Source organism: Heterodontus francisci, chromosome 12 (genome assembly GCF_036365525.1).
Source record: "Heterodontus francisci isolate sHetFra1 chromosome 12, sHetFra1.hap1, whole genome shotgun sequence".
Classification (NCBI taxonomy): Eukaryota; Metazoa; Chordata; class Chondrichthyes; order Heterodontiformes; family Heterodontidae; genus Heterodontus; species Heterodontus francisci.
Window position 1 is genome coordinate 72,086,993 of NC_090382.1, and position 16,017 is coordinate 72,103,009.

Genomic DNA, 16,017 nt, shown 5'->3' on the forward strand with positions numbered 1-16,017 from the left:
GGTGCCTGCGCGATGGCACTGGATGCCTTTGCTGGGGAGGCAGTGGCCACCCCCTCTATGTCATCGGGGGCGGCTGCTCCGCCCTCTCTATTTAAATGAGCCCGTGTGCGTAATATCGCGGGGGCTCAGGGATGGCGCATCCGCACGGGATGCACATCGTTTTTAGAGTGCGCCGCTGCGAACTGCGATGCACTCATAAAATTCAGCCCAGTGTGTTTAAAATTAAACCCTGTTACAATAAGTCCAGGTGAAGACAGTAAAAAACACCTTTCTCACCTGGTCGTAACATTAGTCAAGCATGATCTGCCTTTTACAATTCTGTGCTGGCTCGCCTTAATTAAACCGAACCTCTCCAAGTGCCTGTTGATTTTCTTCCCTGATTATTGTGTCTAAAACCTTACCCACCACAGATGTTAAACTGACCAGCCTGTAATTACTATGAATATCCTTACACCCTTTCTTGAATGAGGGTGTCACATTTGCCACTCTCCAATCCTCTGGCACCTCCCCCATTTCTAGGGAAGATTGGAAGATTATGGCAAGCCCTTCTGCTACCTCCACTCCCACTTTTGACGCCGGAAATGCCCCGCCCAATATTGCTGGTGGCAGCGAGACCTCGTGGCAGCCCACCCCACCCCTCGGCAACGGGACCATCATTAAAATATGTTAATGTATGAAAATCAAGGAATAATTACTTACCTCGTTGCGCCGGCCGTCCTGCTTCCATATTCGCGTCGGTGGCCGGCACTCCTGTGCTGTCTGATCTCCGAACGGAAATCCGATGCGGGATACTGGTGGGGAGGGGGGAGCGGGGAGGAGATAAGTTTTCAGGGCGGGGTGGGTAGCGGGGAACACCATTGCGATTGGTGGAGGGGATGGTGGGAAGGGGTTGAAGGTGAAAGTTAATACAGTTTGGAGGGAAAGGTTGGGATTGAAAGGTAAGTTTTTTTGGGGGTAGAGGGCAATTAATAAAGTGTTTAGTCATGCGGGGTGGTGGGAGAGGGGCTTGATTCTTTCATTACATTTATAACTTTTATTGTATTGTTACTATTTCTTTAAAAATTTAAATTGTCTGGAAGGGCTTGAAGCCCTTTAAAAATGGCGCCGGCACCTGCGCAGTGGCGCTGGATGCCGTTGCCGGGGACAGAGTGCCCACCCCCTGCACATCATCGGGTGGGGGGGAGGGGCTGTGGTGGTCCGACCTGGCCATTTAAATGAGCCGCTGCTCCAAATATCATGGCGGCTCCACGGCGCACATCTCACACATGCGCCGCGGTGTTTTTGAATCCAGCCCATTGTGACTGAGATGAAGAAGAATTTCTTCACTCAAGAGGGTGGTGAATCTTTGGAAATCTCCACCCCAGAGGTCTGTGCAAGTTCAATCATTGAGCACGTTCAAGACAGAAATTGATAGGTATCTGGATACTAATAACATCAAGGGATATGGGGATAGCGTGGGAAAGTGGCGTTGAGGTAGATGATCAGCCATTATCTAATTGAATGGTGGTGCAGTCTCGTCGGGCTGAATAGCCTCCTACTGCTCCTATGTTCCTATAACCCCAGAACATCCCAAAGTGTTTTGCAACCACTGAAATATCTTTGAAGTACAGACGCTGTAGTAACGTTGGAAGTGCGGATATGTAGGAATATTTACAAATTATTTTGTTGAAAGAAAAGGTTCTGATTTTTCTTCAAACAATTAATTGAAATAATTTAAACCTACACACCAGGACTTGCAGACAAGACAACTCCACCACGCTCTTAGATTTAAATTCCAGTGTTGAGTATATATTGTATCAATTTAGTAAAAATTAAGAAAATTATCAGCGAAAGCATAATATTCTTTTCTAAATCATTTTGCACATTTTTTTTTCCTGTGTTCCTGCTTGGTATCACTTGCCTGTGTTTATTAAGATACATGAATGATGGGTTTCCTCAGGGGTTTAGCTGGATAAGGCACTGAACAGTTAAGCTACACAGACTAAGAAGGCCTTTGGTTCAATGTATAATTTGGTCATAGCAAAGGCTGTAGTGTTTTTTTTAAGTGCACTTCCTCTTAGCAGCTGCAGCCTGCAGGTGTCTCTGAAGAACTCTGAGTGGGGCAGGTCCAGCATCTGTTCAACTTGTTGTGAACTTATTTTCCAGAAGAGTCCTTCAACCGGCATTAGGCCTCTAATATAAATATGCAAAGGACCCACCACCTGCTTTTGGACGCTTCCCAGATCGGGTGTGGACTGTCTGACTCCTAGATTTGTCAGTGTGTGCTTGTTGTATGGAAATACAGGCACAATGCATACCAGTTTCTACCCCAAAATATTTTCCTCTGGAAAATCTGTGTTTTAACAGTTCTTGGAGATGGAATTTCTGTTTTAATGAAAAATGGAAACGCCGTTCTTTGTCATGGAAAGCCCACTGGTGAAATGGTTGGGAAAGTGTGGTTTTCCAATGTGATTTTGTTAATGGGTATTAAATTTGGAGGAACAACAGCCATTCTCCATTTGTTACAAAGCAGAATTTCATCCCTAATTATCATTTAGAAATGGTAGCTTAAATTAAGAATAATCCTGCAATAATATTTAGAAACTAATTTATTTCTAACTGTAAAGTGGCAACATTTGTGTAACAATGCTCTTCACTGTTTTAATGATTTACTGCTTCAAAGAAGGCAAAATGAGAGTATTCCTTGACATATTTTTAACGCTCCTTCACCAGTGTTATAAAATCTACAGCAACACATTTTTGTAGTTATTTTAAGTTTGTTTTACCCCTTCATTATATCATTGTTATTTTCCTATAAAACTGTTGCAATCAATTATTCCTCCTTAAATCTTGAAGGTTGCTTTTCTTTTCTTAGTGAGATATAGTAGAAGGATGGGGGGTGGGGGGAACCCATTGGTCAAGAATATCTTGCTGGATGTTAAACCCTTCAATTTAAAGCTGGAGCACTGATCTACAATTGCCGTGACTGTCTGGAAATGGGTTCAAATCCTGCACCTTCTGACACAGAGGTTACCATGATGTCAAAGGCTCACTTTATTCATTTAGAACAAGAGAAACAAAAGTACCTTCCACTGCTAGGAATCATAGTCAGAAAGAGATAATGGACAGAATGCGATTTATTGGGACAAACAACAAAACAAGAAAAAGACCTGTCAATTGACCAGTTACACAGAAAGCCAGTCAAGGCACACACTTTGCTTTTGTATAGAATACAGAATAATTAGAAATATTCAGCATGATAGCCTGTCTAACTTCTAGGACATGTAAGACAAATAACTTGATAAAGCAGATTTTTGGTACTGGCACTGAAAGTGAATTATAAATACAACTACAAAGCTTAGGAATGAAAATAAAGAATATGCAGGTTACAGTAGTACAATATAGTTGTCTTTACAAATATAAAATACTGAAGAAAGTAACTATGGCTAGTCATGTTGCTGCTGCAGATTTAGTTTGATTGTCAGCTAGACTGTTGACTATATTTCCCCTTTGACCATATCCTGACTACAAGCCATGTTCTTCAACAAGGTTGGTGGCATGGGCAAGCTCACCATCATTGTCACATGATGGACTAACAAGATATGTTTATAGCATGCAAAGGCAGCTATTAGACTTTTCCTTCTCTTTCAAGGTGGAATGCTCTTCTTTTACAAGGCACTGCACTGAGCATGTCAGTTTGATAGCCCAGTACTAGAATCAGCCACTGCCTTTAAGCTTAAACCGTATTATCACCAGGCTTTCCTAATATTACTTAGGTGATAAGAGGTCCTGTGATTGCAAGATTGTTTCTCTGCCCATTGTTCTGAGAAAACTGGTTTGCACAGAAACTCACAACAATGCAATTGCAACATAAAGACAAAGACACTCATCAGAAATGGCCAAATTGAACTACAATACATCCAAGTTAGTGGCATGAAATGAGTGAGAACAACTTAGGTATAATGTTGGGATTTTTCTTGTCAAACATAGCCTAGACAGACTCGATTAAAAATACGAATGGATGCTCCGTCTAGTAAATTGATATACTACAAGATACATCCTACACGATACGACTAACAACCAACTAGTCTCCAGAGACAACTTCAGCGTTATAACCAGAATAAATACTAAACGACAACATTACAGAGAAATAGCCAAACCTTAAAGTGAAGACTTACATTTAGCATCAAAAATGCAAATTGTCAGAAATGTAATATCAGAATAAAACACAAACTGCAAGAAAATACTTAGTTAACTTATAACAACTTCTATTTAACGATGTGAAAATGATCTAATGTTAAGTGCTCTGCTGAGACAATGTATGTATTAAACTGCATTATTACGCGCTTCTGAAACTGGTGCACTAATGCATGGTTCCCTTATAACCAGCCTGTTAAAAAAATCAATATGAGATCGGTTTCAACATATAATTTACTCTTAGACTGAAGTAATAAATTAATCAATTACGTACATACTTGAAAATGCAAATTTGTGCATTTACTTTTTCAACCTATAGGAAACTGCACAATTTGCTCAAGCTATTTTTTCACACAAAGTTAGACTCAGAGTAACAATTCTATAAGGAACAACTGTTTGACACAAATTTGCAGGACAATTTATAACCACACAGTAGGAAACATTAAATAACATGCCTTTGGGTATGAGCATTTTTATTGCCTTTCCTACTACAATCTGCACGACAATCTGTAAAACAATATATAAAGTAACTCAGACATATTCTTACCAAGTTATAGTAAGGGAAGGCAATATGCAATTCCTGTTTCAACTTCCAACCCCTTACCCTTTGATCCAGTGATACACACACAAACTAACTATTTGAAAAATATTACAGTGGAGCTAGTTTAAGATCACATCTAAGGTCAATCCTACATAACATTAAAAATGCTTAATGTATAAAATATTTCCATGCACAGCTTTGCAAAATATCATGGCGAAAGGAGCACCATCTTCATGAAAAAATGTTTGTTCCTAAATGCATAAAGTGATCATATAAGTTGTGCCAACTGCATCATTTTTATATCGCTTGTTTATCATTCATCCCTACAAACGCAACACATGATTCTGATGACTTCTCATCCCCCAACAAAGCTAGTTTCTCAAACATGTTTCATGAAGACAGTACTGGTTAATAATCAATTCTACAAGAGTAAATCTTACTTAACATTACCAGCTTTAGCCTATTCAAGGCCACCCTTATTTCTTATCAAATTGGCTACATCATATCTTGTTCTGCAATAGATTGTTAATCAAAACACTTTTAGAGGAGCCAATATATAATTAGAAAAAACCCAATGGTTTGGTAATTCCTGGGGTTTTGCTTGCACCTAAATACAGCAGAGTGGAGCGTCTGCCCACTGAAATTTGAGGAGGCTGAGCCTAATTGGGGTCAGCTAATTTAAATAAAGATTGGGAAAGAAAGGTAGAAACTGCCAGCAGTCAATGAGAAACACAAGGGAAGTCAGGATAATTTAGAAAGGGGGCCTTGCATGGGTGCAGCTTTCCTATTTAAAGCTTTTCATGCAGTTAAATGGAAGAAGGTCTGGAATGGAGCAAAGAAGGAGAAAAATGAGCTTCTGTTTTTTCAGTGGTTGATGCAGAAGTGCTGCTGGCAAAAATTTGAGAGTGGAGGGATAGAATACCATTGTTGGAAAACCAGGGAAGAGACCATCACATGCAGTAGCATGGGCAATGTGGAATGAGGTGGCTGTGAATGGGGCCTCCATAATCTCAAGAAACCCCATGCAGTGTTGGATGACGTTTAGCAACTAGGTCTGCAAAGGTTAGAGTGCTTTCAGGTGAATAACAGAGCATATAGCGAAAATCACAGAGAAGCATTTGGCATTCCCTAGAGCAACAGTCAAGCATTGCCCTTCAGGGTATCAGATGGCACCATCACCCTTGTCATAGAAGCAAAGTCACTTGCCAGTATGCATGTTAGGTATCTCATATCCTCTAATACAGGCTAACACACTTAACTCTCACAACCTTGCTCCCTGACACACATCATTGTTACCATCCATTTTGTGACTCCTGACTGCTTGTGACTCCAGAATCTGGAGACAGCAGCAGCCAATAAACATTGCATTTGTCCTACAGAAGACAGCATTCAATGCCAGGGAACACCAGACTACAGCAGGAGGATATCCCATCATATGGCATTTGCCATCATATGAAGGGGAAGGAATGGTCATAATTGGCTTCCACTCTGACCTGGAAAATGGGAGGTGGAGATGTGGGAACATCTGTCTTCAGTGGGATCATGAGAATTTCCATATTTAATATTTCAATGTATTTTATAATCTGTTTGCCAGCTACCACTTTCCTCATAAAAGATGCATAAAGTAGCTGATTAAGATAGAAAGTTGGTCAAGCAGTCTGAAATTAACAGTGTAGTAACAGTAGTTTTCTTACTCTAGAGACTGCCAGCCAGGAGACAGCAGAGAACATCACTGAAGAGCAAGACATTGCAGTCTCCTCTACTTCTGGTTACAATGGTAACCACTCACCCACCTTGTCATTTCACTGAGCTTCTTGCACAGAGACACCCACTCAAAGGGTATAGATGGCATGGATAAAGAACTGAAACTTGGTTAGACACAGAGCACAAGGAAGCCAGAGGAAGTAGGCGTGGAAGTGGGGCTAGATGTAGCTGAGTGAAGGCATAAGACTTGTTAGATTCTGGCTGCAGAGCAGTTGATAATCTCAGGGGATCTGCCTGAAGAGAAGGATTCTATCAGAGTATCAGAAATATATGAAGGTTCTTCATGGCCTCTCACAAGATGTGTGGCAAATGATTGAGATGGAGTGGAGTCCACTGCCCTGCAGTGCATCAACATACAGGAGGGCTTCAACTAATTGCAAAACAGGCTGGAGATAGAAGGTATAGGAGTATCTGAAAACCTGAACCCACTTCAAAAGAGATTCCAGGCAAGTCATCAGACAACTCAGAGTCCAATGTATATAGGGAAGCATCTCGAAGGCAAGCAAGGGTGACTTTCTCCCAGGGATAATTTAATGAGGTCCATTTTCCCAATGATCACCGTTAATGAGAACCTTGCTCCTGGTGCGTCAGAAGTTGTGTCCCCTCATGACAGCAGCATAGAGGAGCATGGCTAGAAGTATGGTATAGAGGAGAAGATTTCAGATTCCTGGGTCACTGGAACCACTTTTGGGACCAGATAAGGCTGCACAGACGAGATAGTCATCACTTAAATTAGAGGGGCATGCATGTTCTTGCAGAAAGGGTACATAGGACAGTGGGGAAAGATATAAACTAGTTTGGAGTGTGAGAAGGGAATATCGGCACTGTATGCAAAAAAAGTGAGAAAAATACCAACAAGACATATGGGCATGGTGGGGGTAGTTACCCAGTAACTGTTCTGTTCTGATCTCTCAATAATTCTCCTGAAATAGAATGCTTTCCAAGAGTAATGCTGAATGTAGGGGAAGGCTCCCTGAGTGTAAATGTGAAAAAGAAATGCAGTATCTGCAATGAGTCCCATGGTATGGCCAAAGGTCTCCACAAGCAACCTCAGTGAACAGTGTCCATTTTCCAAAGTACATCCACCATAATGAGTGGCTCCTAGCAAATTGTGCCTTTTAAATAGTGCCACCACATTGTCAGGGGCAGATAGGAAGGTGAAATTCCTGTAACGTAGCACAGGTAATGTCACATTATCCTAAATTCGTGACTTTCAGGTGGCTGCCACTATGAGGGTGGGCACTTCTTCAGCCCACCGTGAAAATGAATGGAATTTCTGCCAAGTGCTTCTCCAGATGTTCCTGCTTCCGCAAAGGTGAATATTTTGACTTACCCTTCTCACAACGCAGGAATTTGAGTTAAATATCTTTTGACTGTTACCTTGCTTATGCTTAAAGGTCATTATTAACTTTTTTATCATTGTTATCAAACTTCATTTGCAGCACACAGTAGTGTCAAAATACACAAAGATAATTTATGCACACCGCAGTGTATCAAAGGAGTTCAGCTAAAGTTATAGAAGTGTGGAGTGATTTATGAATATCACTTCAAGCATTGGGTGGAACAGCCTGGAAGCAGACTGGTTGCTGTATACTGTGGCATACTCTTAATATTCAGGTCTTACTGTCATGCAGTTTGATACAGAGTAACAATTCCTTGAGTTACCAGTGATGCTTTGGTGCTACTGTGTGCCAGCTACTGCACTGAAGTTTAATATTAAAATAACATGCAAAAATGTAAGACAAATGTATATGAAGAACCTTTGCCATCTAACACAACTAAAATATTTTAGGGCAGTAATGTTATGGTAAGTTAATTTCAGTTGAGTTCATTGCTTTCTTTGCCTAAGAATTGATTTTAAGGCGGCTGTATAGTTTAGGTTGCAACTCTTGTTGGAAAAGCAGTGAATATTTAAGGGTCAGTTAAGCTGTGTGGGTTCAGAATGAGACTAGTTAAGTTGTACTGCTCACATTCAAGAATATAGTTATTAAATCTGAACAACTTCTTTCCTGAACTTTCTTACTGTGCAGAAACACATTTCAAAATGTATTTGCTACTGAACATGCTCAAAAGATGAACTAAATGGTCCCAGTGAGATCAACATTTTATTATCTACAAGTTATTTTTGTTTATTTTATCTCAGATGCAACATTTCCTCAGTACCACAGACAAACTGAGATAATAATGAACTTGCGCTGTGTGCAAAATATGACAGTTCTGGGTAGTGATACAGTAAATACAACTACCAAATATAGCCAATATCATCTTCTTTGTCATCTTCGCTATCTTCATCATCTTCATTGCCTCCACCCTCAGGTGCTTTCTCTTCCTCTTCATTTTGAATTTCTCTCATATCATCTTGGTCATCAGACAAAACATGGAACCCACCACTGCCAAAATCACCAGAAGTCTCCTGATCTTCTTCTGAAAGTAAAAGATTAGATCCTTTCAAGAAAAAGCAAATATAGTGGTCAATATAGTACAGACACCATAATACGTTTTTACACACATATGTATATATATAAAATGTTTAATAGTTACATTGTATTCAGTTGAAATTATTATTTTTGAGGAGATGATTTGTAATGCTAAAGGTGAGAGCTATCAGTATTGGGAACTTATACTTACAAACAACTGGACTGACATTGTACAGGCTTATTTAACATGGCAGTTAAAGATAAATGTCAGTAAACTTCCATCTGTATTAAAAAGATCGAAACTCAGACATTTTGACGTTAATGGCATTTCTGATGTGTATAATATGAAAAAATATACTCCGTTAACCCGAACAGAAAACAACTATAACTGTAAATCATATACATTGTGGTTAGTTATGACTTGCAAAATAATCTACCTGGTTTCATGAGTCACGTTTCAATTTATTTCTGGCTATTCCACTATTGTTTGAGTTTTGAAGTTGGTGTGTATTAGTAGAGAAATGCTTAATATGATTGATTGAATATAATTCAATTATACAGTCATTAAATCCAATTACTTTAAATGGGTTAATGCCTTGAAAAGTAGTCAAGTTATATGAACATGTTAAGTGTTTATCTTTTAATATCAACTACACCAATTTCTCGATAATAAAAACAGAAAGTGCTGGAAATACTCAGCAGGTTTGCCAGCATCTGTGGAGAAACAGTTAATGATTCAAGTTGGATATGACTCTTCTTCATTGAAGAGTCATATCCAACTTGAAACATTAACTCTGTTTCTCTCTTCGCAGATGCTGCCAGACCTGTTGAGTATTTCCAATACTTGGTGTTTTTATTTCAGATTTCCAGCATCTGCAGTATTTTGCTTTTACACCAATTTCTCACACTTGGTTTGAAAATGAATCATTCAGTAACTGCTACAGAGCCTTATGATCTATTTCAGAAAATGGCTGCCTGCATCATCATGCTATCCCAGAAAATCAGCCTAATAGTGAACAATATCCTACTTTGGTTGGTCTTACCACAAATTGGAGTCCCTTGTATCCGTGAACCTGCTATTTCATTTCCATATTTGTCAACACACCAGCACTGCCCAGTGCTACTGTGACACTGGGATGGTTTGTAAGATCCATCCGCATTGCATCTTGGCATAAAAATATCTAAATCAAGCCAAAAGTAAAGAGAAAAATTGTGATAAAATGTTTAGCTTAAAGTTTTCAAAATTATTTATTGGTTTAACTAATGCCTCAGCAAATAACAATATGCATTTAACACCGTTCATGTAACAAAACATCCTATGCTGCTTTCCAGGGAGCAGGCGAGACACTGAGTAAGAAGCAAGGGAGAGTTAAGGGAAGTAAACAAAGGCACGATCAAAGAGGTAAGGTGTAAGAAATCTTTTGAATTCCATAGAATAGGGGCATAGTGACTGAAGGCTCTTTCACCAATGATAGAGTGGGGAACCTGGGGTGGGAGGCGGTGATATAGTGGTAATGTCACTGGACTAGTAATCCAGATGCCTAGGCTAATGCTCTGGGAACATGGGTTTGAATCCCACCATAGCACATGGTGAAATCTGAATTCAATTAATAAATCTAGAATTAAAATGGTAACCATGAAACCATTGAGATTGTTGTAAAAACCCATCTGATTCACTAATGTCCTTTTGGGAAGGAAATCTGCCATCCTTACCTGGTCTGGCTTACATGTGACTCCAGATCTACAGCAATGTGGTGTCCTCTTAAATGCCCTCTGAAATGGCCTAGCAAGCCATTCAGTTGTATTAAACTGCTACAAAGTGTAAGAAAAGGAATGAAACTGAACAGATCACTTGGCATCAACTTAGGCACTGGAAATGGAAGCAGCAAACCCAGCCCTGTCAACCCTGCAAAGTTCTCCTTACTAACATCTTGGGGCTTGTGCCAAAATTGGGAGAGCTGTCCCACAGACTAGTCAAGCAACAGCCTGACACAATCATACTCATGGAATCATACTTTACAGACAATGTCCCTGACACCACCATCACCATCGCTGGCTATGTCGTTTCCTGGCGGCACAGTCGGGAAGGAGTTGCCCTGGGAGTCTTAACATTGACTCTGGACCCCATGAAGTCTCATGGCATCAGGCCAAACACGGGTAAGGAAACCTCCTGCTGATTAACACTTACTGCCCCCCCCCCACTCCTCGGCTGATGAATCACTAAGGGTAGCAAGGGCGCAGAATGTACTCTGGGTGGGGGACTTCAATGTCCATCACCAAGAGTGGCTTGGTGGCACCACAACTGACCGAGCTGGCCGAGTCCTAAAGGACATAGCTATTAGACTGGGTCTGTGGCAGATGGTGAGGGAACAAACAAGGGGGAAAAACCTACTTGAACTTGTCCTCACCAATCTACCTGTCGCAGATGCACCTGTCCATGACAGTATTGGTAGGAGTGACCATCGCTCAGTCCTTCACATTGAGGGTACACACCCTCGTGCTAAATGGGGTAGATTTCGAACAGATCTAGCAACTCAAAACTGAGCACCCATGAGGCGCTGTGGGCCATCAGCAGCAGCAGAATTGTATTCAACCACAATCTGTAACCTCATGGCCCAGCATATTCCCCACTCTACCACTACCATCAAGCCAGGGGACCAACCCTGGTTCAGTGAAGAGTGCAGGAGGGCATGCCAGGAGTAGCATCAGGCATACCTTAAAATGAAGTGTCAGTCTGGTGAAGCTACAACACAGGACCACTTGCATGCTAAATGGCGGAAGCAGCATGTGATAGACAGAGCTAAGCAATCCCACAACCAACAGATCAGATCTAAGCTCTGCTGTCATGAATGGTGGTGGACAATAAAACATCTGATGGGAGGAGGTGGCTCCACAAACATTCCCATCCTCAATGATGTGGAAGCCCAGCACATCAGTGCAAAAGAAAAGGCTGAAGCATTTGCATCCATCTTCAGCGAGAAGTGCTGAGTGGATGATCCATCTCGGTCTCCTCCTGAAGTCCCCAGCATCACAGATGCCAGTCTTCAGCTAATCCAATTCACTCCAAGTGATATCTAGAAATGGCTGATGCACTGGATACTGTAAAGGATATAGGCCCTGACAACATTCCGACAATAGTACTGAAGACCCGTGCCCCTAGCCAAGCTGTTCCAGTTCAGCTACAATACTGGCATCTACCCAGCAATGTGGAAAATTGCTCTAGTATGACCTGTACTTAAAAATGCAGGACAAATTCAACCCGGACAATTACCACCCTATCAGTCCACTCTCAATCATCAGTAAAGTGATGAAAGGGGTGGTCAACAGTGCTATCAAGCAACACTTTCTCAGCAATAACCTGATCACTGACGCTCAGTTTGGGTTCCGCCAGGGCGACTCAGCTCCTGACCTCATGGACAAAAGAGCTGAACACAAGAGGCGAGGTGAGAGTGACTGCCCTTGACATAAAGGCAGCATTTAACTGAGTATGGCATTAAGGAGCCCTAGCAAAACTGGAGTCAATGGGAATCGGGGGAAAACCCTCCGCTGGCTGGAGTCATACCTTGCACAAAGGAAAATGGTTGTGGTTGTTGGATGTCAATCATCTCAGTCCCAGGACATCACTGCAGGAGTTCCTCAGGGTAGTGTCCTTGGCCCAACCATCTTCAGCTGTTTCATCCATGACATTTCCTCCATCATAAGATCAGAAGTGGGGATGTTTGCTGATGATTTCACAATGATCAGCACCATTTGTGACTCCTCAGATAATGAAGCAGCCCGTGTCCACATGCAGCAAGACCTGGACAACATTCAGGCTTGGACTGATAAGTGGCAAATAACATTCGCGCTACACAAGTGCCAGGTAATGACCATCTCAAACAAGAATCTAACCATCTCCCCTAATGTTCAATGGCATTATCATTGCTGAATTCCCCATTATCAATATTCTGGGGGTTACCATTGACCCAAAACTGAACTGGATCAGCCACATAAATGCTGTGGCTACAAGAGCAGGTCAGAGGCTGGGAATTCTGCGGCAAGTAACTCACCTCCTGACTCCCCAATGCCTGTCCACCTTCAAAGCACAATTCAGGAGTGTGATGGAATACTCTCCACTTGCCTGGATGGCTGCAGCTCCAACAACACTCAAGAAGCTTGACACCGTCCAGGACAAAGCAGCCCGCTTGATTGGCACACCATGCACCACCGACGCACAGTGGCAACAGTGTGTACCATGTACAAGATGCACTGCAGCAACTCACCAAGGCTCCTTCGATAGCACCTTCCAACTCCGCGACCTCTACCATCTAGAAGGACAAGGGCAGCAGATGCATGGGAACATCACCACCTACAAGTTTCTCTCCAAGCCACACAACATCCTTACTTGGAACTATATCGCCATTCTTTCACTGTCACTGGGTCAAAATCCTGGAACTCCCTTCCTAACAGCACTGTGGATATACCTACCTCACATGTACTGCAGCGATTCAAGAAGGCAGCTCATCACCACCACTTTCTCAAAGGCAATTAGGGATGGGCAATAAATGCTGTCCTAGTCAGCGACACCCACATCCCATGAATGAATAAAAAAATACATAAGTAGATCAGGGTCTGGAGCGAGGAGGGTGTGAGCTGGGTCATAGAACTAGGGAAGATCATAACAATAGGGCCAAATGTGGTCATGCAGAGATTCAAAAATCAGGATGAGGATTTTAAAGTCAGTACATTGTGGGCAATGGAGCTTGGTGTGCTTGGACAGGTGTGCTGAACTTTGTGTGCAGTATGATGCAGATGGTAGAGTTCTAGATACAAAAGCAAAACAGTGTGGATGCTGGAAATCTGAAATTAAAGCTGGAAATACTGAGCTGGTCAGACAATATCTGTGCAGAGAGAAACAGAGTTAATGGGCTGAATTTGCCCAGCCCATTGGGGTCAGGCTGGGAGGTGGAAGGGATTGGAATATCGGGACGGATTCATGCCGCAGTTGGATATTCCGAAGCGCAGCGGTCATGATGGGAGGACCTCGTGCTCTTACGTGGCGGGAAAGTAATTAAGCCTGTTAAACAAACGGTTAAATTCAATTTTACCAGGGCTCCCAGATTTTTTGTAGGAGTGCACATGAACCACAGGGTTTCAGATTCTCACCAGGTATTACGAGGCGGTGAGCTAGCAGGTGGTCAGTTCTGGCTCCAGACGGCAGCCATTGTGAATTCCAGTGTGGCTTGGCAGGGAGGGCACTGGCACTGTCAGTTGGGAAAAGTTGCCAAAACTGTGGGAGCATACTGCCAGAGTGCCATCTTGAAGCTGGCACTTGCATGCATAAAGTTTATGTGGGGGATGGGGGGGAGGCTACGTGTCCTCGGCGACTGAGTGCATTGACCTGTCATGGACCTCATTCACTTAGTTTTGGGTCTTCCAGTGAGCAGGAGCATCAGAGAGGAGAGAGCTGCAGCTACAGGCTTTGGGCAGCAGCAACCAGGGGGGTACAGCAGTGTCAGCCTTGGGGGGGGGGGTGGGAGGTGCAGGAGAAGGACACAGAGGGGCTCGCAACCAGCCTCCTGTGTGAAGAAGCGGTTACCCGCCACAGAGGGTCTACTGACTGAGGCTCAGCTACCTTCAAATGTCAGAGCAGCAGTGTCGCTGAAGACTCCACTTCTCCAGGGACGCCATCACAGAGCCGTGTGCCATAATGGAGGACAAGCTGAGCCCCCTGAGAAGTGGTAGCCACCCAATTCCAGTGGTACTGAATGTCACCGTGGCGCTGAATATTTAAGCCTCAGGATCATTCCAATGATCCACTAGAGATATGTGTGGGATCTCCCAGTCTATGGCTCATCGCTGCATCGAGATGGTCACCAATGACACCATACAAAGGGACAGCTAGTATGTGCGCTATCACACTGATTTGGACAGTCAAGCTGAGAGGGCTATAGGACTCGGGGCCATCGTTGGATTCCCCCCGGTGCATGGTGTCATCAACTGCACGCATGTGACCATCAAGGCTCCCAATGACCAGCCTGCAACCTTCATCAACAGGAAGGACTTCTACTCGCTCAATGCACAACTAGTCTGTGACCACCACAAATGCTTGTTGCTGATGTTTGCATGGTTCCCGGGGAGCAGCCACAAAGCCTACATACTAAGCCAGTCCCACGTGCCAGACCTTTTCAGAACTCCCCCCACACACTCCCACCCCACACCGTCAAGGATGGATACTGGGTGACAAGGGCCATTGAAGACATGGTTACTGTTGCAGAGGAGATGTATAACACCTGTCACAGGATAACTGGTGTGCCCATCGAGCAGGCCATAGGGCTCGTGAAGATGTAGTTCAGATGCCTAGATAGATCAGGTGGAGCCCTTCAGCATGCCCCTGCAAGAGTCTCACGCATCGTGGTCGTGTGCTGTTCTCTGCACAGCCTGGAGCATAATGCCTCCTCCAACGATGAGGAGGTGGGGGAAGATGACCAGGTGCAGGATGCTGAGGACCCCCAGGGACCACAGGCAAGGCGCCATGACATACGCGCAACGGAGGCTCGGGTGCACTAAGATAGGCATGTTTCACATGACACAACTATGCAATATAACAAAGCCTCAGCTCTCTGCAGCCCTGTTGCCACTTCCTTCATTGACCTTGCCATTTTACTGCATCATGGAGAATGCATTGACTTCACACGGTGTGGCCCCATCCATCACACCCCTGGACGGAACCAGGGTACTTCTGAATTCCCAGCGGCCTGCAAGAAATTTTGCCTTGCAACATCACACGTTTATTGGTGAGCACCTGCTTTAGCAAAATATTAACCCATGAACCCTGAGTGCAGCTAGTGCTCTTAAATCTCTTATGTGTGCTCCTACGTGGTGCTCCGCCTGCATTGTCAGCTCAGGTGGAGGCAGGCTGCTGACCTTACTGCCTTGTGGCTTACAATGGCCTTAGCCCTTGACCTCTGGCTGCCTGAATCCTGCAGGGCCCCAGCATATCGAGAGCAGTCTGCACAAGTGCAGGTGCCTCCTCTGTCATCGCGACTGAGTGAGGCGCTGGTGTCACTGACAGAGGGGCTGAGGAGCCTCTGCCCACGCCAGCGACTGGATCTTGTTTTCCTCCTGACATTGGGTTCT

At 43.3% G+C, this 16,017-nt stretch overlaps 1 protein-coding gene across 3 annotated transcripts in view; it reads right to left on the reverse strand.

Moving 5' to 3' along the window:
• Window positions 1–3,108: 3,108 nt before the first annotated feature.
• spock1 (SPARC (osteonectin), cwcv and kazal like domains proteoglycan 1) overlaps window positions 3,109–16,017 on the reverse strand; it is a 770,011-nt gene continuing 757,102 nt past the window's right edge. For 2 of the 3 annotated variants that reach the window (XM_068043616.1, XM_068043615.1), the window contains exons 12-13: window positions 9,942–10,079; window positions 3,109–8,926 (exon numbers count right to left, since the gene is read on the reverse strand). In XM_068043616.1, the coding sequence (XP_067899717.1) occupies window positions 8,724–8,926; window positions 9,942–10,079 (341 nt within the window). In that variant the 3' untranslated portion in view covers window positions 3,109–8,723. The remainder of the gene's footprint in view (window positions 8,927–9,941; window positions 10,080–16,017) is intronic. The other variant, XM_068043617.1, reaches the window with a different exon arrangement.